This window comes from Trachemys scripta, chromosome 2 (genome assembly GCF_013100865.1).
Source record: "Trachemys scripta elegans isolate TJP31775 chromosome 2, CAS_Tse_1.0, whole genome shotgun sequence".
Classification (NCBI taxonomy): Eukaryota; Metazoa; Chordata; order Testudines; family Emydidae; genus Trachemys; species Trachemys scripta.
In genome coordinates this window covers 4,006,821-4,027,349 of record NC_048299.1, presented here as the reverse complement: position 1 = coordinate 4,027,349, position 20,529 = coordinate 4,006,821, and the positions used below count along the sequence as shown (strand labels likewise).

Below are 20,529 nucleotides of genomic sequence, written 5' to 3'. Positions count from 1 at the left end.
AGCTGGTAGAATTTAGAGCAGCCAACAGACTGCTGTAACCTGCACCCAGAGCTGGCACTGGGCAGGGAACCCAGAAATCCCGAGTACTGATTCTGGGCCACCCCTTGGGCTTCAGACACCAGCCGAGCAAGCCCGTGCTTGGGGCGGCAGATTGTAAGGGGCGCCATTCCGCCCAATCCTATGGTGGCACGGCCGCCTTTATTTTATTTTATTTTTTTTTTGTTCACTGCTCCGGGTGCCCTGTAGGGGACGGTGGCACGGAGGAGGGGAGCACCCTGCTGGGAGCGGGCTGCACGCTCCGTCTGCCCCAGCCAGTGCCAGGTCTGCAGCAAGTCCGGCAGCCCGTGTCCTCCCCCGCTGACCTTCAATTCACCTGCAGGCGAGAGCGGTGTGGAGCCCCCCCGGCAGGCAGTGTGGCGGGAGGGGCCGAGTGGCAAGTGCCCCGGCTGAAGAAGCCCTGGCCACTTGTGGATCCTCCCCTTAGTCTGGGGGGGGGGGACCCTTTAGCTTACGCCCGCCCACTTCCTGGACCCCAATAAGTATAAAAAAAAAAAAGCCACTACACAACAGGAAGGGAAGTAGAATATTAGATCTAATTGAAGCTGAAGAGGCAATCTAGCCAGATAGGATGTAATTATTAACACAGGGACAAACAACCCTGTGCCACAAATGACCACAATTCTCTTGGGCCTTAATTTTACATCTTACCTGCAGGGAATATAATTGAGTGTGACATCTTAGGGACCTTTAAGCCCATCCCCCATACTTTAGTCTTGCTATCCCACCCGACTGCGAGGTCAGCTGCCTCGGTGGCGTTTGTTCAGCCTCCAGCCAGTCCCCTGGGTTACGCCAGGGGTGAATTTGCACTGGAATGGGCCTGTGGCTGTAGCTTTGGGTCACTGCAGGGGCACGGCATTCCTGAGAGAAGAGATGTGCTGGGCTATCAGCACTGTGCAGAATCGTTCGACCCCACGGTGCCATTAGGAAGCACAGCTGAGCTTGACTAGGCCCAGTTGGACGTCTAAACCGTTCCAATCCTGTGTGTCTTCCCTCCCCACTTCCAGGCGTTTGCACTGCACAAGGAACTACATCCACATGCACCTGTTTGTCTCCTTCATGCTGAGAGCGGTCAGCATCTTTGTGAAGGACGCGGTCCTGTACTCTGGGTCAGCTCTGGAGGAGATGGAGCATCTGTCTGAAGAAGACCTCATGTCCATTACCGAGGCCCCCCCAGCGGATAAGTCGCAGTTTGTGAGTACTGCTGTATGGCCGGTTACGTCTAACCTCTCCTTCTTGTATGGCTCACTCTGGGTACGCTGGTGATCTGGGGCCTTATCCACTTCCTGCCTTTTCCCCAATGGGAGACTGAGACATCTGACCCCTCTTCCCCACCTAGTAAACCACAACGTCTTCCACATCCCCTCTTACACCTTCCCTGGAACCCAGCCCACGGTTTATATGCAATGACCCAAGAGAACCATCTGGTCTGCTTGACCAATGCAAGTTCTTCACCCCTAGGCATCCCAGGTAACACCAGAGCTAGGGTTTGGGGCCATTCCCAGCACCGTTATGTGGAAAGATGGGCATCTCCTCTTTAAAGAACAACGTCAGGGCCCCGTTGTACAAAGGATACGTTTACACAGCCCACGGAAGTGAGCCTGAGAGCCCAGGTTGACAGACTTGGGCTTGTAGGGTTCATGCTACGGAGCCATAGAGGTGTTGCAGCTCTGGCTACCACACGGGGCTCTGCAGCCTCGGGAGAGGGTGGGTTTCAGAGGTTGAACTCCAGTCCGAGATGCAACTTAAAAGTGCTGTCTAACACCGTAGCACGTGCCCAGGTCTGCCTGGGCTTAGAGGTTTGCTGCCGTGGGCTGCCACAGGATGTGTCAATATACCCGTAGTGGCTGGGGAAAGACTCCCTTTTTGAACAATATCCATGCCTCCGTTCCACCAGATATGTCAGCACATAAGTTTCCCAACATGTCGTTCTCCCACCAGAGTACATCATGAAATGATTTTCCGCTCGGCAGCTCGTCTCGGTACAAACCATGCAGACATCACTCAGCGGCCGTTTCTAGGCCATCTGACACTCCTGAGGCAGAGACTTGGAGACAGATTCCATTGTCACCTTTACATGTTGACTTTCCCCGTAATTGGCTGTCCCCATTGTCATTTATTACTATTATGTATTGATATGTTTCTGGTAGAACTCACCACATGCTAAGGTCAGGGATAGCTCAGTGGTTTGAGCATTGGCCTGCTAAGCCCAGGGTTGTCAGCTCAATCTTTGAGGGAGCCTTTTAGGGATCTGGGGCAAAAATCTGTCTGGGGATTGGACCTGCTTTGAGCAGGGGGTTGGACTAGTTGACCTCCTGATGTCCCTTCCAACCCTGATATTCTATGAATGGTCCCAGGCCTGAAGGTTTTGCTAGATCCTTGCCTAGTGGAAGTTGGTGGAACTGTGCCAATTTATAGGTAGGAACTGGCCCTGAAATGGCAAACTGTGGGTTATTCCTGTAGCCACATATCTGCCAGTTTGAAAAGCGCTTCCCCCGTTCCCCGGATGTGTTCTGAATTTTGAAACGTTAGAGGGCTATTTCAGAACTAGTAATGCCACTTCACACATTAGCATAGCCTGGTGAATACCATGTGTGACGTGAAGAGCTGGGCCAAAAAATTGCAATTAATTTTTTTTGCACCAAAAAAAATGCTTTTTTTTGGGCCCCCAAACTATTTGCTAAAATCTGGTTGAATCCGACAAATGATTTTGGTTGGGGAAAAATTGTTGGAAGATTCCAAACATTTCAGCTTGACTTTTTGAATCAAAATCGCATTTCAATTTCAAATTTGGCCAGTTAAAACACACACCCAATGGCTGAATCAAAACAATAGCTCCTCCCCTTCACCCCCCCCCCAAATATTGCTTTGAATTGTCTGAAACATTAGTGCTTCAATAACAACAACAAAAAGGCTTTGGTTCAAATCAAACTGGATTTTTTTCCGGATTTTTCGGTTCAGCCCCTGAATGGACAAATCCGTTATTTTCTTAGCTTTCGTAACGTGTCCCCACTCTGCAGAGGATGTGGGTCTATTACAGATCATGCCACTTTACCTCAAGCTTTAGTGACTCATGTTTAATTCAAAAAATCTTCAATTTGATTCCTTGTATTGGTCAAGATGTCAGCTATTGCATTAGCTCCGCACTAGCCAACCATCAACTAAAAGGAAAACACTCAGCGTTTGCAAAGAATGCATGTACTTTGCTGCATTCATAAAGAAATTTTGTGTAATAAATAACCAGAAAGAAATGATTTCTATTTCATGAACTTCAAAAGCAAATAAGTACCTAAAGGGTTTCGCAATGATTAATATATTACTTTATTTCCAAAGAAAGTGGGAGCTCCATAATTATTTCCTTGGGCTGTTAAAGTGTGGGTGGATGGTAATTTTCTAAGAATATAGAAAGTATCATTTGAATGGGATTTTAAAAAAAATTATCTTCTTTATATTTTTTTTTCACTCTTTGTCTTTAACAGAAAGACAGCTCTGCACACTGAAAATTCCTCTTTTTAGCCACCGAAAAGGGCATGAGCTAGGCAATTCTGTGCCAGTCATGCTGGGCTACATTGTTCACTTTAGAATATTCTCTGAGCAAGAGGCAGTGTCTATATGCACTGCCCCAGGAGAACATGTTTTAAGTACAGCAGGTCAGAAAATGGACTGTCCATCCTGCAAAACATTTCGAGATTTGGGGGGGGGGGGGGGGGAAGGCTTCCCAAATTGGGACAAAAAGCCAAAATTTGGACATTTTCACAAAACAGAAGTCCCCAGAAAGGTTCATTGTAGGTCAATCAAAATGTTTTGTTTCAATTTCCAAAATTATTAATTTTAAAAACCAGAAAATAGAGCACATTTTGAACTAAAAGTCGCTTTGAAAAGAGAAATGGAAACTTTCTGGTCGGAAAATGTCAAAACGAGACATTCTGTCATTTTCAAAATGATTTTTTCCAAACATTTTCATTATGAAATGTCATTGTAATGGATTCAAGTTTGCGTAAAAAAAAATCAATTTAACCAAAATGGCATTTTTCGACAGAAAAATGTTTTGATGGGTTTTTGACCAATCACAAGCTCACTCGCCGGAGTCATTTTAAAAGGGACTGCACGAAGCCCTATAAAATCCACTGTCAGGAACAATCCTGCGTCAGCAGCGGGGTGGGACAGGGCAAAGGATGGGATCAGCATTGCACGCACCGATTACTGCAATGTGGGATGTACATTGCGGTTAGGGTTGCCAACTTTCTAACTGCTGAAAACTAGACACCCTGCCGCTCCCCTGCCCCTTCCCTGAGACTCCGCCTCCAGTCCTGCCTCTTTCCCAGGCTCCACCCCCTGCTCACTACTCCCTCCTGTTGCTCGCGCCCCCCCATCCTGGGACTCACCTGCCACCTGCAGAGCTGGGCTGGGAGGAGCTGACATGGTACCTGCCTGCCTGCCCAATCGGGGCATGGAGGAGTGGGGGGGATCCCTGGAGCAGAGGGCCAGGGTGGAGAAATCGGAGCACAGAGGGGCGGGCGTGGGCCAACAGGATTCTCACACACACACACACACCCCAACGTATCTGCCAGAGAGACTGGAGCCAGCCAAGAGCCAGTTAGCCACTTCTCTCCATGAGCAGCTGAGCACAGAGCAGGTCCTCCAGGCTCCAACCGTAGCTGCTGTGCTTACCGCTGGGTGGTGGTGGAGGCCGGTTACTGCAGGTAACCGGACTTCTAGTGTCCAGTCAGCAATGCTGACTGGACACTGCCAGGTTCCCTTTTCAACCAAACTTTCTGGTCGAAAACCGGACACCTGGCAACCCTACTTGCTGTGGTCGTTCCCCTGTGCTTGGAGTGCGGAATCGTCACTCCATAGCTATGATGTCGTGGATACCATTGTGCAGTGAGGCTGAGACAGCACTGATTTTTGTTAACGTTCTATATCTAATTAAAGCAATCCCCGGGTTAAATCTGACTCAACCGACTTGCATATTTAGGGCTAGGTTTTCCCAGGCGTGGATGCAGCAGTCAGTACTGATTCAACAAAGCACTGAAGTTCCGGGTGAAATTCTTCCTGTGTTATTCCGGAGGTCAGATTTGATCATCACAATAGCCCCTTCTGGCCTAAAAGTCGGAGAGTACAGCCGCCTACGTCCCACATGTCTTCATGGCCTTCAGCGTTTTGCGGCACAGTGATGGAATACGAACTGAATCGGGGGTCTCAGACTGTCCAAAGTTCCCAGTTTCCACAACTGGGGCTGGCTTTTCGAAAGCGCTCCGCTCCCCTTGTTCTAAGGCGAGTGGCTGAGCGCTTTGGAAAATCGCAGTTCTTTTGAGAATCTGGCCCTGCACCGGGGTGCCGAGCCCTGCTGTGTCTATCGGTGTCATCTGTGGCTGTACACCGGCTGGCTCTGGAGGTGTGATCTCTGCCTGTCCATTGCCGCTCACCCCGTGCTAAATGCAACCTTGCTGGAAGTGGGCACAGCTCCCTTTGACTTCCAGAGAGCTGCATCTGCTCGCGCCAGGACTGAGCCTGGCTCCCGCTGGCTCCTGCAAAAGTCTCCAGCTGTGCATCTGCTCCCTCTAGGTGCAATGAGCTGATGCTCACCATGTGTGTAGTGAATGAATGTTCCACCTACAGCCGGTGGAGTCTGCACCTTCAGCCTACAGCAGGGCACTTGCTGACTGTTATCTGTTGCACACCTGCTGCCTCAGGGCACCATCTAGAGCAGCTTCCTACCTGCAGCTCACTTGCAGGGTGTGCTGGTGCTTGTTTACCATCTGTACAATGCTCCCCCGCCCAGGCACCGTGTGTGTGCAAGGTGCCCCTGTCATATGAATTTATCTGTGGGTTCCTGAGTCGCTGGCGGAATCCACGATCACCCAGAATGCTGACACCCAGAGCCAGCACGTGCAAACAGCAACGGATGCTGGGTATAGAATCCCATTTTGATGAGTCGCTGGCATAGAAGAAAGAATTGTCCGTAAAAGCAACGGGCTGGCACTCGAAAATCCTGAGCAGCCCTAACCCAGGGCTTCGAGTGCTCTTGGTGAGGCGCAAAGGCGAATGGTAAATTCCTCGGGGCATATCTCAGGACCTCTCTCCTCCAGCAAGTGCATTGCAGCCCGAAGTGGGGCACCTGTTTCTCGTCTCACCCATGTTCTCCTGAACAGTCAGGAGCTGAGCACTAGGTCAGATCTGCCTACTGGGATAAATCCATAGTAGCTCCATTGACACCAGATCCAACCCACTATCTTAAAATGAGACCTTGCTCAGGACAACCCAATGGGACTAGCTACCCAACCATGTCAAATACCCCTTGGGTCTTCCACAGAGAGTTCATCTGAGATCAGATTTCAGAGCCTAATTCCTTCCCACAGTAAACCTTATGGGCCGGATCCTCGGCGGGTGTAAATCAACATCGCTCCCCTCAGGTTAATGCAGTTACGCCATCTGAGGATCAAGCCCTATAAGATGTTCCTCCTTATTATTCTTTTTATTGGAATAGTGCCTAGAGGTCTCAACTGCAGTCACTTGATCTAAGTCCTGTACAAGCAGGTAGTATTGGTGTCTGCACTGAAGAGCTTACAGTCTAAAATGGAGGCAAAGTGAGCAGTAGAGGTGGGACTAGAACCTCTAGAACCAGGGCTCTAGCCATAAACCCAAGCCACTGCCTGTAGAACACCTTGTGGAGAGCCTCTCCAACTTGCATGGTAGCCTTTTTCTTCTTCAGTTTGTTTTCACGCTCTCGCTAACCCATAACTACCACTGCTTCAGGTTCACACCACATTTTTAACCCCCCTTTCTCCCTCTGCCCTCACTCCAGATGGGTTGTAAGGTCGTCGTCACCTTCTTCCTGTACTTCCTGGCGACCAATTACTACTGGATCCTGGTGGAAGGGCTCTATCTCCACAGCCTCATCTTCATGGCCTTTTTCTCTGAGAAGAAGTATCTTTGGGGCTTCACGCTGTTTGGCTGGGGTGAGTCGCCGCTGCTCTCGGGGTTTTCTAAGCTGACTGTGTGTTTGTGGGTGTGTGTCTGTGCAGGTCGAAGAGACAATGAAGACAGAGTTAAAGGGCTGGGAGGTGTTGCTTGAAACATCACCCTTGAAGGCCTTATTATCTGCCCTTGTCCACATACTATCTCCAGCATGCATTGGAGTCCTCATCAGGACACGAAGCAGCAGGGGAAATGCTCCATGGACAGTCCCCCAGTCTGCCTCACTCCGTGAGGGCAGCTGGATCCATATACTAGCTGATCCACCAATCCGTCCTCTGACTCGCCCCGTCCCCTGAATCCCCGCTGTGTAGTAATGCACGGGGAATCACCTGAAACTGCAATGTGCAACATACAAAGGTTGCACTCCCCCTACATGGGCTCCCCAAATCCTGTCCCAGGCAGGGCCTCCCTCCCCCGTGGAAGGGGTGGCAGGACCGCGTCCCTGAAGATAATATTTAGTTGGATGTCTCGATCACAGATTGATCCCGTGCAGAGCCGACCAGGAAGTGTTCCTGGAATGCAGCGCTGCAGCTGATTTCACTCTTAAATAATTCTCTGCCCTTAGAGATACAGGGGCCAGGTCCTCAGCCCGTGTAAGTTGACACGGGTGTGACACCGGCTGGGCCAGCTTCCCTTGAGACGGTCAGCATCTGGGGAAATGGTTGTTTAAATGGGACATTCAGCCAGGGCTCAGGATGTTGGTTCATGGGGGAGTCCGACACTCTGATTTCCTTCCTCTGGCCTCAGACTCTCCTGCCACCGGATTTCTCGAGTGTCCGAGCGCGCAAATGGAAACCTGCAATTTGTGGGGAAGCTTTTTTTTTTTTTTTTATGCCTGGATCTTTTCTTGGAGCAGGGAGGGAGGGAAAAGGTGGGGGCAAGCCATTCGTGGAAGGCTGTTTACACACAAGTGTTTAAGAAGAGAATGTGCCTTTGTTCCCCTCTGGCCCTGCCGCTGGCTTGGTGAGACAGGGCAGGGACGAATGAGGTGCAGATCGTTTGAGGGCAGTGCGATAACTGCCTGCAAGCGTCTGATGGGTGGAAACACCGAGGGAGAAGAGGAAATGTTTAAGATGGCACTCACGGGTATAACGAGACATAACGGGGTGCAGTACATGAGCAAAGGAACATACAGCAGGGAAAGCTTCTCCAGGGAGGTATCTATTCGAGTTTCTCCAGTGAAACAGCAGAGACCTTGTTTTAAAAAAATGCACTGGACAAAGCCCTGTAGAATATACTGCAGGCCACAAGCTTGCCTTATGTACTTGGTCATTTCCACCTGTGGTTTCTATACCAGTGGATCTCCCAACTCGTCAGATAGTCAACATTCAAGGTGTAACATGTATGTCCCGCCCATGCGGTGTGGAACTCTGTCGTCCTCTAGTGGTGGCTAAGCCACATAGCAGTTGACAAGCCTGCTACAGCTTTGCTACGGAGCTTGGCCTTTGAGCTCAGGCAGTAGCGGTTTGCGTCTTGAGATCCAGGGGTCTCAGAGGTGTCAGCGTTGCAAAGACTATGAAAGCCTGGCTTTCCCTAGTGAAAGAATGATGCATTGGCTAGTGGGATGTCCAAACATCCGCGACAGGACAATTCTTCTTCCAACTGCTATTAGGCTGAGAATTCTTTGGACTCGCATATTTAAAAACTCTTCAAAGCCCTAGAGTAGCAGAGGCACCTTACTAATTTAGTCTTGTGTCTATTTTACTTCTGAGAGAATTGCACCTAATGTATGCTGCTGCTTATTATTAAAATGAAATGCTTGGTACAGAGCAGGCCTGATAAATGATTTCCTAGTGCAAATCCTAGAAATAGGGGCGATTCGGTTGAAATAATGCCACACATTTAGCACAACGCAACATTGCTAATAATGCTGAAGTAGCCAAAAAAAACCCCCAGTCAAACGGGCATCGGATCCTTTCATTAACACTTCCGATCGCTGCCAAAGTATAATCAATTTATTGAGCCGCTCACAATGCTAAAGGCACACCTGTCACAACACCAATTATCCGTTTGACTCCAAACATTCGTGGCTGTTCAATTAAATTCCTCTGGAATGAGAACGGATGATTTCCTCCAGTTGCATTTGGTTTTGCTTTATTTGGATTAGCATGATAAAAAAATATACATACACACAGCTTTGATACCTGTTGGGCATTCAGAAGGGGGCCCCTGTCCAGTGCCCTCTGAAGTCAATGGAAAGACTCCAATTCAATACAGCGGGCACTAGATCATGCCCATACCACAGTGAAGACCAATGTAGAACCAGTGATAAATAACTACGATGTTCACATAGGTACATAAGGGAGAAGTTTGCCCCAAGATCTGAGATCCTTTGCTTATATAACAACAAACATCTGAGGATTTGTAATGCCCTGGAGATTTCTAGGAAAATCCAAACCGTTCACCATAAATCAATTTATGCTGAAGGAACCCAAACACCGATTTGCTCTCTGATGTTAGATCCAAGGACTTATCCGGAGGAGACTTTACAGGCCAGAGCCTCAGCTGGCATAAGTTGTTGTCAACAGTGGACCTGGAATAGTTGGTTTTTCTGTTCACTAGCAGTTCCAAAAAACTGAGTTAAAAAAAAATTCTTTGGGGTTGACCTGAAAATGAGATTTTTTTAGGACAATTTTCAGCAAATCAAAAAAAAATGAAAACCAAAAATCATTTTGGGTCACACAGAATGTTTCATTCAGCCTGAGACCAAATGTTTTCTTTTGATTTTAAGCTTCCTTTTTTTAATTTATTTTTTACTGTTTTAAAATTAAACTGAAGTAAATTTCAAAAGGGAAAGTGGTGTCAAAGAAAAAAATATATTTAAATGGATAGATTTGTGGAGGGATTTGTCGTTTTTTTTGTTTTTGGTTTTTTTTTTTCATCTGAAACAATTTTGTGAATTCAACATGAATTTGCAAAAAGTTTTGTTAACCCAAATCCCCGTTTTTCATTGAAAAAAAAATTTCTGCTGAAAAATTTCGCTGAGCTCTGGTCAGTAGAAGGATCTGGCCCTTCTTGTAGTAAAGAGGATACAAAGGTGACAGAAGGAATTTGTTTCTTGCAGACATCTAGTGGGAAAAAAGGATTTTACGTGTCAATAAATTCACCACCAAGCTTCAGGTTCTCTGCAGCTGCTATATAAAGGAAGTCCAAGGAGCATGACCAATAACTGTAGAAAATCAGACTATTTCAATTGTATTTTATTCACAACGTTTTAATTGTCCCTGGTAACTTGACCTCACGGCACTTAGACACAACGAGGGTGAGTGCGATAGGACAACCTAAAATAGACTGAGAGTTATTGCTGTTAGAGGAGCACAGAGAGGCACCAACCAGGATCAGAAGCCCAGTGAGAGACTATCCCTGCCCCCAAAGTGATTGCAAGCTAAATGCAGAAAGATCTGGCGCAACTTAGAGCAGCCTTCAGCATCTCTTCTGTGCCAGTGATGTTACTCAACTGCTTGTAGGCAGGGAAATGAAGAATAACTACTCCTGCTACTGGAGCAGAGGACAGGGAAGAGGGGCTCTTTTCCATAGGTTGAATGCTATTATTATTGTATTATAGCCCAGAACGCTTCAGTTAACACTCCAACTTGTAGAGACACAAGATCTTTAGGGCAACCCTTACTCACACTGAGGAGCCCTTCCTCCTAATGGGCTCCTTGCGTGAGCATGTGTAACCCACACACCTCCTGGGTGTGGTGTTCTGTCCCATGTAGTGGCACCGAGACCACTTAGAGCGAGCACGAGAGATTGAGTTTGCTTTATAGCCTTAGCTTAAAAACCATATGGCTTTTAGCTCATGCAGTAGATGCTCACGCATTGAGGTCGCAGGTTCAATTCTGCCTGCTGACGACCGGGATCTGTTGGCGTTACACAAGCATGACTCAGTGAGGGGTGCATAATCTGCCCTTTACTGACCACGTATGGTTTGGTGTTACAGAGCACTCAGAAGATAGCACAATAGCATGGAATAGAGACACCCCTATAGGCCTATGAACAGATACAGTTCATCCCGGCACTCCAATGACGTCTCCCTTTCTGAACTGCAGGTGGAGTCAGGATTCTTAGCTCTTCATCATGCAGGACTCAGGGGCATTAGAAGAAGTGGGGGGGGGGGGGGTTTTTCGGGGGGGGGTGTCTTTTTGTTGGAAGGGGGCTGGGGGTTGGGGGGGAGGGTTTTGCCTAGCCTGAGACTTTGCACTTTTTCCAGCTCAAGGGGAGAGACCTGACTTTATAGAACCTGCATTGTACACACTGTGTGTATTGATTGGACATGCACAGCGCATACAATGTGGATACTGTAGACGTCAATGACAGCATCGCCACCCTGTGGGACTCTACCTGTGGGAATGCTGGCTACATACGCAGGGCTGGGGTGTGGGTGGACGTGTGCATGAGGGAGACCAAATTGCTTTTGTGAGGCTTGCCCTTCGTGGCTGGTTCGCCAGCTGCAAGGACAGTTCATCCTTTGTGACTTTCGCTGCCAGCACCACCTGCCGGCTGACACATACGGCCAAGTTTTTGAGCGTGTCTTCTAATTCTGGGTCCTGACATTGTGCCTGGTTTTTAGAGTAGGCTGAGCGCCCACTGCTCCCATTGATGTACCTGGAAGCTGTGGGACCTTGACACCACTTAAAATCAGTCCCAAAGAATCTCAAATTGGGCATCCATGTGATGACCATAATAACTACTGGTGGGAGAGGCCAGTTGAGACCCAGCAGAAAGTGGAGTTAAAGAGATACTGTAGGGAACCCAAGGGTCGAGAGTCTTATGATTTATAACATAGGTTTCTTTTTTTCTTTTAAATAATTTGAACAACTAGCCATGGCCTTTGGAAAGAACCTGCAAGTCCAAATTCTGTCTCCGTTACACTGATGTAAAATAGAGATGGTCAAAAAAAGGGGGAGGAGGGGATTATGCAAAATTTTGTCAAAGTAATTTTCATTTTACACATTTGAAAAGGAGACTCATTTCAAAATGTGTCCCATTTTGTATCAAAAAATTTTCTGTTTTGAAAATGTTTGTTTTCAAACTTATTTGCTTTTTAATTTTTTCATTTTCCTTTCCGCCCAATTCCACAATTTTCTCCCCCCGCTTTTGTCTCTCCTCTCCCCCCTCCTTTTTTTCCATTTTGCCATTGAGAAAGAATGGGGAAGAAGGGGAGAAAAGGAAACGTCATTAAAAACCCGATTGTTTAAAAATATTGTGTTTGAAAAATGTCAACCAGCTGTAGAGTAAAGCCGGAGTAACTTCATTGAAGTCAGTGGCGTTACTCCAAGCTTACATCGGGGCAGCTGAGAGTAGAATTTGGCCCACAGAGCCTGTGTATGTCTTTATTTAGTGTGGCCTCGGGGATAAAGCATTGAAATAGGATTTAGGAGACTTTGGGTCTATTCTTGGCTCTGCCACTAGCCTGTGGAATGACCTTGGGCAAGTCATTTCCCTGTTCCGTGCCTCAAGTTTCCCCATCTGTAATATGGGGATAATGGTATTTACCTCATTTGTAAAGTGTTTTGAGATCCACTTTATAGCTGAACAGAGCTACATAAGAGCTAAGTATTAATATTGTTTATTCATATTTATAAAACTGATCCAAACCCCATTAACGTTCATGGAAGCCATTGACTTTAATGGGTTTTGAATCAAGTTTTACAAGGTGTGTCTACACTGCAAGTGGGAGCTTCTCAGTCCAGGCAGACAAACCCACTCTAGCAGTGCTCAGGCTGATGTACTAAGAATAGCAGTTCTCACCCACAACTTCACTGGGTCAGAGCTTGGGTGACAGAGCCACAAGATCTAACGGGTGAACACTCTGGTTTGGGTTGCGAGAGATTCTCAGTCCCTCAAGCCGAGGAGGTCAGGTGAGCACCCAAGTTTCTGCCAGAACATCCACATTGCTATTGTTAGTGTGGTAGCGTGAGACTATCTCCCCGATCTCAGAGACTCGCTCCCAGCTGCCGGGTAGACACACTCAAAATGGGGCCAGACTTTCAGCACTGTAAATGGGCATAGCTCCAATGACAGCAATCCCAGTTGAGGATATGGTTTGTAAAATTGAGGTTTCCCTGCCCATATCTTCCATAGATAGTGGTTTACCCTGAAAAGGAAGTATTTAGTTGACCTTATAAAAAGTCTCCAACTATATGTAGAATGCAATAGGGTCACAAATTATTAGGGCCATAAATTAAATATTTCTTTTTTTTTTTTAATGTTAACCACTGTATGTAATTGTAGAGCGTGGTCCAGATGCATCCCTCTTGTAGTACCATTGTAGCCAGAGGAGTTCTACCAGATTGGAATGAGGCCCAGTGTTTTATTATTTATGATTCTATCACAGTAGCATTTAGAGGTTCCGACCAAGATCGGGGCCCCATTGTATAAGGCTCTGTACATACATGTAGGGCAGTGTGTACAGTACAAACACTACATACCCATCTAGCACTGGTATAAATAGTAGTATGGACAATGATGAACAGCTGAGTAGAGTAGGGTGCCCTACATGCCTGAACCCCCCGTATCCTACACATCTGTCTACACACCCAAGCACTGCCTCCCATGTCTGCATTTCTGGGTCTAGCAGTGTAGTGTCCGGCTGCCAGAGCCTTTCCCCACTGCCTGTAGCTACACACCCCAGTGCGTGTGGTCACAGCCTGCCTTTCCCTGGGGCGTGTAGCTACGTGGACCCTACATGCTGCCGCAAGCATAGGCAAATGTAGAAATGGTCATAGTGAGAGAGAGTCTCTGCCCCACACCCCATTCAGGAAAGTACGTAGCACTTACTTAAGCACATGTTTAACATCCCATGGACTTCAATGAAGCTGAAATGGGTGTAAAGTTAAACACATACATAAGGACTTTCCTGAATTGGGCCCCACAGAGCATAGAAGCTACACAGAGTTTATAATTATTAATAACCATCCTCTTTGCTTTCTGCGGGGGGAGGGATAGCCTGTAAACTCAGGGTTGTAAATTCAATCCTTGAGGGGGTCATTTAGGGATCTGGGGCCTGGGCCTGCTTTGAGCAGGGGGTTGGACTAGATGACCTCCTGAGGTCCCTTCCAACCCTGATATTCTATGAAGGGGGCTCTTTTACTAACATTTGTGGAAGCTCTTATAGGCCCAATCCTGGGTTTTCAGGGAAGTCCATGAGGGATTTGGGTGCATAAACAAATTAGAATTGGACTCAAAAAAAGAATCTATTCCACTATTCAGTATTGTCTTAGCTCTTACAGGGAAAAAATAATGCCAGGTGTAAATCCACTGAAATGAGCAAGGTTACACCAGAGATGAATTTGGCCACTATGCTTTAAACATATTTTCCCAGGGTTGTCTTAGCTTTCGTTAATTCATGAGGCAGATGGAAGAAGCTTCTTCTCCATCCCAGTTGAGAAAAAGCTCTTCCTTTGATCAAATTGGTGATCAAATTGCAATGGGTAAAATGTCACGATGCATCAAATTAGAGGAACCCTGGCAATCTGAATGATTTGTCCAGCAAAATCTCCTAGCCCTCTAATTTCCATAGTTAATACTTATCTCTAGAACTGGTCAAAATTGGGAATTTCTGTCCCATAGGAAATGCTAAGATTTTGTCCTGAATCAGGACAAAAAGTCAAAATCTCAGCACTTTTGCAAAATGAAATATTCCAAAAATATTTTGTTTTGACTTTATCATTTGGATTGTGTATTAGATGAATATAAAAGTCAAAACACTCATGTGGAAAGAAGTTTTGATCACTTCAATATGTTCCTGCAATACGGATCATTTTTTTGTCGAATCAGCATGTTCCAACTTGAAACTGTTCCACTGGAACGTTTTCAGCTAGCTCTACTTATCTCCTGGGTTTGGAGATCAGCCTGGAACTATCACGAAGATGGTCTCTCCCATAGGATTTCTGCTGAATCCAGTTTTAACTGGCAGCAGTGAGACCGTTATGTGAACTGTATAGCCACACAGAGCCTAGTGCCTCCAGATGACCTGTAACCCAAAATGGCAGCACAAGTGCTCTCCCCAATCCCATCTGACTCTGGTGCCACAGGGTTATAAACAAAAATGAATATCCAAACTGATCTGCCCTACTTGGAAACCTACTGGCTTCCCAAACTTTTGAGAAGGTCTCCAGAGCCTCAGAAGCTGTGGAAGGTAGAGAGGTCATCACTGTCTGAGGGGATTGCCGGCAGCCATCTTGGATATGTGTGTGATGGGTATGTAAAGGTTAGGATGCTTTCTATCCAGAGAGGTAGTGTGGTCCAGTGGGTTGAAAATCCAGAGTTCTGGTCCCATCCCTGTCCTGCTGCGTGATCCTTGGCAAAGTCACTCATCTCCTGCCATTTCTCCTTCTTGCCAAGTTAGTTTGTGAGTTCTCTGGGGCAGGGGCTGTCTCTTCATATAGGTAAGTACAGTGCCCAACACAATGGAATCACAATCTCAGTTAAGACCTCTAGTAAGATCATTGCTACTGTAATATAAATCATAATAGTCCTGAGTCATTTGTGTCTCTGGATCCAAATTTCCCCAGAACTCCAAGGTATTCATATTTGGTGTTCTGGATAGAACCAAGACATGGAATATGGGCCTATGTCTGATTCCAGACCTGTGGTTCCCTGAAGTTGGAGGTGAAACCAGGATTGAGCCCTTAGGCTCCAAACTATACTTGAACCATGGGGGAGTCCTTTAAATAATTTCCCTCACACCAGCTCTAGCTCTTGGCAGTTGGCTTGCAATGGACTGCGTTTGCTATACATTGTATTTACTGATGAGTACTTTCTTGTTTTCAGGACTCCCTGCTGTAATTGTCACAGTGTGGGCCAGTGTGAGGGCCAATCTAGCAGACACAGAGTAAGTCTTGGTTGGATTCTGTGTTGTTTTTCTCCTGTTCTTGTGTTATGTCTTTGCTGTGTTTTTGGAACCGAGAGGTTTGTGGATGAATTACAGACCCTGGGGGGGAAAAAACTAGATAAGGCTGCAGATCTGAAGCAATCTTAAAATGAAGGCAGGAAATGCACCAAGCAGGGGATGAAATTCTCTGGTTCTGTTGTAACTCTCCTGGCTCATCTTTAGTTTTAAGTAATTTAACCAATTTGTGGTCACCTACAACTTCACAGCCGGCACATTGGGACCGCTTGGAAGTCTGCATCAAGCTCAGGGATAGAATTGTGATTCTCATGTAACCCACACATCTCCTGGGTGTGGTGTTCTGGCCTTTCTAGTGGCACCAAGACCACTTAGAAATTAATATGTTTGCTACAGCTTTAGCTAATCGCCATGTGGCTTGAGGCTCGTGCATTTAGCTCCAGAGGTCCCAGGTTCGATCCCCCACCAACTGTTGGTGTTGCACTCCACAAGCATACCTCTACCACTTGAGCTAAAGGAGAATCACCCATTCGCTTGTACATTACAGGGCTTATGACACACATCTGAGTAGTTCCAATCCCATCCAGCAGAGGTCAGTACTGCACTTCACTCGCTTTTTCCATTTACACATGAGTGGAGGCACCCATGATTCTTCACCACTCGTTCCAGTCCATGGCAAGGGTTCATAGGTCTTGGAGTTACAATCTTTTCATTTTCAAACTTCTCTTGACAGTCTTTCCATCGTATCCTTGTTCTTCCATGTCCTTTCTCACTGTCCCATTCCTCCCATGCTTTCTTTGCTAATTGTTTGCCTTCCATTCTTATCAGACATCCAGCCCCCATCAATCGTATGTTCGCCAGCCTATCTCACTGAGAGTCCCAGATATACGTTATCCCTAATTTCTTCCATGAACACTCTCTACCCTCCACTTGCTCGCTGTTCTCTTCAGCATATTACTTTCTACTACCTTTCTTCCATCTTCATAAGACCCACAGTTTCCAAACCATAGAGTAGGGGGGAATAGCTCAGTGGTTTGAGCATTTGCCTGTTAAACTCAAGGTGGTGAGTTCAATCCTTGAGATGGCCATTTAGGGATCTAGGGCAAAAATCTTTCTGGGGATTGGGCCTGCTTTAAGCAGGGGGTTGGACTAGATGACCTTCCAACCCTGATATTCTATGATTTGATCTACATGTCTAAGGCCCTGGTGGTTCTTTAGTACTTTTTCTCCTTCCTCTACAGCAGCGGTGGGCAACCAGCGGCCCATCAGGGTAATCCGCCGGCGGGCTGCCAGACAGTTTGTTTACATTTGCATGGCTTCGCACAGCTCCCAGTGGCCGCGGTTCACCTTTTCCGGCCAATGGGAGCTGCAGGAAGCGGCGGCCAGCACGTCCCTGTGGCCCATGCCACTTTCCACAGTTCCGATTGGCCAGGAACGGCGAACCACGATCACCGGGAGCTGCGGGCGGCCATGCAAATGTAAACAAACTGTCTGGCAGCTCACCAGCGGATTACCCTGATGGGCTGGGTGTGGCCTACGGGCCACAGGTTGCCCACCACTGCGCTACAGACATTGAAACCTTTTGAGATCAGTACTGCACAGAGTCACAGAAATGTAGGGCTGAAAAGGACCTTGAGAGGTCATTTACCCATCCCCCCATTGCTGCGGATTAGGCATACCTAGATTATCCTGGACAGGTGTTGGTCTAACACACTAGCCAGTTGAAATAGCACAAGGCAGCTACTCTACGCTCAGCCCCCTCACCCCCAAACCCACTGCCAATTTCAGCATAAGCTGAACATACTTAATGCTAACTTCTGAAATTTGCCACCTTTTCAGTCAAAGCCTCTCCGGGCACTGGGTGTGTGTGTGCGGGGGGGGGGGGCTGTAGCTCCCTCCCCCCGCCCCCACCCCGCCAGTAGCTCCGGTTTTAAAATGGAACCGAACCTGATATCGTGCTGTGCAGCATAGTTTGCATGCACGATATACATCCATATCTGAAACCATGCTACAAGTACGTTCCTATCCTACGAGCAAAGGGTAACCTAACTGCACGCCCTAGTGCATGTGACTTAGCTCACCACTCAGCTCATTAGAGGACAACATATCCCTCGTCACCTTGACCGTGTAAAAATCTTCCGCTCCTGTCGGGGCTTTCACCACCCCTTTTATTTGCTCTCCTCAAACATCCGCACGGAACAGACGCTGGCCCCCGGACGTGAAAACCACTGCTGTGGTGTGGTGCCAGCAGAGGGCTACAGACCCTTTCATTTCTTGATTGCTGGAGCACATCCAGTCGACAGCAGCGGCGGTGTGAAGCCATGATTACCATCGGACGGGCTCACTCAGTGGCCTATATAAAATATCTTTGGAGGCCTCTGTCCAGTTCCCAGCAGAGAGGTGACCACATCAGAAAACCCACCACCTCAATCAATGCCCCCTCCCCTTATGGGCAGCCGAAGCAGAGAGGCCAAGGATTGGCTAGGCCAGGAGATTGAACCTCCTGCAGAGTAGGGTTGAGACTCATTGGCAGAGCAGCACGAGGAGATACATGCAGTTGTTCTCAACAGAGCGCTTCATCCTGCAGGACAGCCAGGGCAGCACCTTCTACCACCGCAGCATTCACTTGAGCCTCGTCTACACACCAAGCATTAGCTATAGGTATGATTTTTAAAGCCAATTGAGTTCAAGCCCTCTGTGGACACTCTTAACTTTAATTGAAGCCTGTGTAATTATTGACTAGTGCTGGTAAATTTGCAAGCACGAGCTAAACTCATGGAACCAGTTTTAAACCAGTTTAAGTATGTCCACACAGGCCTTTGTACTGGATTAATATCCCGCCTTTAGTTAGATCGCTGCAACTTCTGTGTGTAGGCCAGGCCTAAGGAAACGAAGAAAAGGACCTAGGAGTTACAGTGGACGAGAAGCTGGATATGAGTCAACAGTGTGCCCTTGTTGCCAAGAAGGCTAACGGCATTTTGGGCTGTATAAGTAGGAGCATTTCCAGCAGATCGAGGGACGTGATCATTCCCCTCTATTCGACATTGGTGAGGCCTCATCTGGAGTACTGTGTCCAGTTTTGGGCCCCACACTACAAGAAGGATGTGGAAAAATTGCAAAGAGTCCAGCGGAGGGCAACAAAAATGATTAGGGGGCTGGAACACATGACTTATGAGGAGAGGCTGAGGGAAGTGGGATTGTTTCGTCTGCAGAAGAGAAGAATGAGGGGGGATTTGATAGCTGCTTTCAACTCTCTGAAAGGGGGTTCCAAAGAGGATGGATCTAGACTGTTCTCAGTGATACCTGATGACAGAACAAGGAGCAATGATCTCAAGTTGCAGTGAGGGAGGTTTAGGTTGGATATTAGAAAAAACTTTTTCACTAGGAGGGTGGTGAAGCACTGGAATGGGTTACCTAGGGAGGTGGTGGAATCTCCTTCCTTAGAGGTTTTTAAGGTCAGGCTTGACAAAGCCCTGGCTGGGATGATTTAGTTGGGAATTGGTCCTGCTTTGAGCAGGGGGTTGGACTAGATAACCTCCTGAGGTCCCTTCCAACCCTGATATTCTATGATTCTATGAATCCCAATACGGCTTGCTGCACCCTGGCCATTACAGACTGGGGGGCAGAATTCCAGTTCAAAGAGGATTGGACACAAGCCTTCACAATGCTAAAAGAGCAAGTCCCTGAAATCTGCCAAGAGTTATGCCCAACTTCCACAGATTTCAATGCAGCTTAAGCGCTAAATATCTTTGAGGATCTAGGCCTAAGATTTAAAATACATTTAAAATTGGCTTTTAAAAGCAGATGGTAGGGTTAAAAGGAGGCCCGTTTCGATGCCGATCATTGCTGATGGGATGGGGAAGGGATGGCTTGGGTTGGGGTTGGGGTTGGGTTGGTTCCGCACGTGCATAGGGCATTGAACGGTTCCCGTTTTCAGACCTTGGGGCTATTTGCCTGGGCAGATGAGGATTTACTGATGTGTTGCCAATCTCTTCCTAGGTGTTGGGACTTGAGTGCCAGCAATTTACAATGGATATTTCAGGTGCCCCTCCTGGTAGCTATTGTGGTGAGTACCGGATTTGATTTGGGGTGGCGAGGGGGATGGGAGCCAAAAGTAGGCTGCTGGAAGAAAGAAACTCAGCCTGTGATCCCAAACTTTTTAATAAAATAAACACATAGGTCAGGATTGGCAAGTGACCAGTGATTTTGGGGTGGGGGCTCAACTTTGGGGGGGTCTGACTTGACACGTCATAAAGGGACCTGATTTTCAGACAGTGCTGAGCACTTGTCCTCCAGGTGTTTCCAGCATCTTGAATTCAAGAGTCTTTCCACTGACTTCAGAGAGCTCTGAATCAGGCCGAATAGCCTTGATTCTTCTGACTTACAAATCACGGGATAGAGCAGTGTGGGTGAGAGGAGAATCAGGCCTTCTGCATTGGAACCTTCTGCAGTAAATGGGCTAATACATGTAATTAGTAGAGTTAATCCGGGAAATTATTTTTTATTTTCTTCCCTTGTTAAAATTTTGTGTCGACGGAAATTCTCCAACTGGCGCTGGTGGTTCCTTCTGTGCATTGGAAGGAGCAAAGTGCCAAGACCACACAAGGATCATTTGAAATAAAACTGTAGGATGGAAG

At 47.2% G+C, this 20,529-nt stretch overlaps 1 protein-coding gene across 1 annotated transcript in view; it reads left to right on the top strand.

The window, feature by feature from the left end:
• Nucleotides 1-20,529, top strand: part of PTH1R (parathyroid hormone 1 receptor) — a 159,355-nt gene that overhangs the window by 127,061 nt on the left and 11,765 nt on the right. The window contains exons 6-9 of the mRNA XM_034763841.1: nt 1,065-1,251; nt 6,866-7,019; nt 15,817-15,877; nt 19,892-20,006. Coding sequence (XP_034619732.1) covers nt 1,065-1,251; nt 6,866-7,019; nt 15,817-15,877; nt 19,892-20,006 — 517 coding nt within the window. The remainder of the gene's footprint in view (nt 1-1,064; nt 1,252-6,865; nt 7,020-15,816; nt 15,878-19,891; nt 20,007-20,529) is intronic.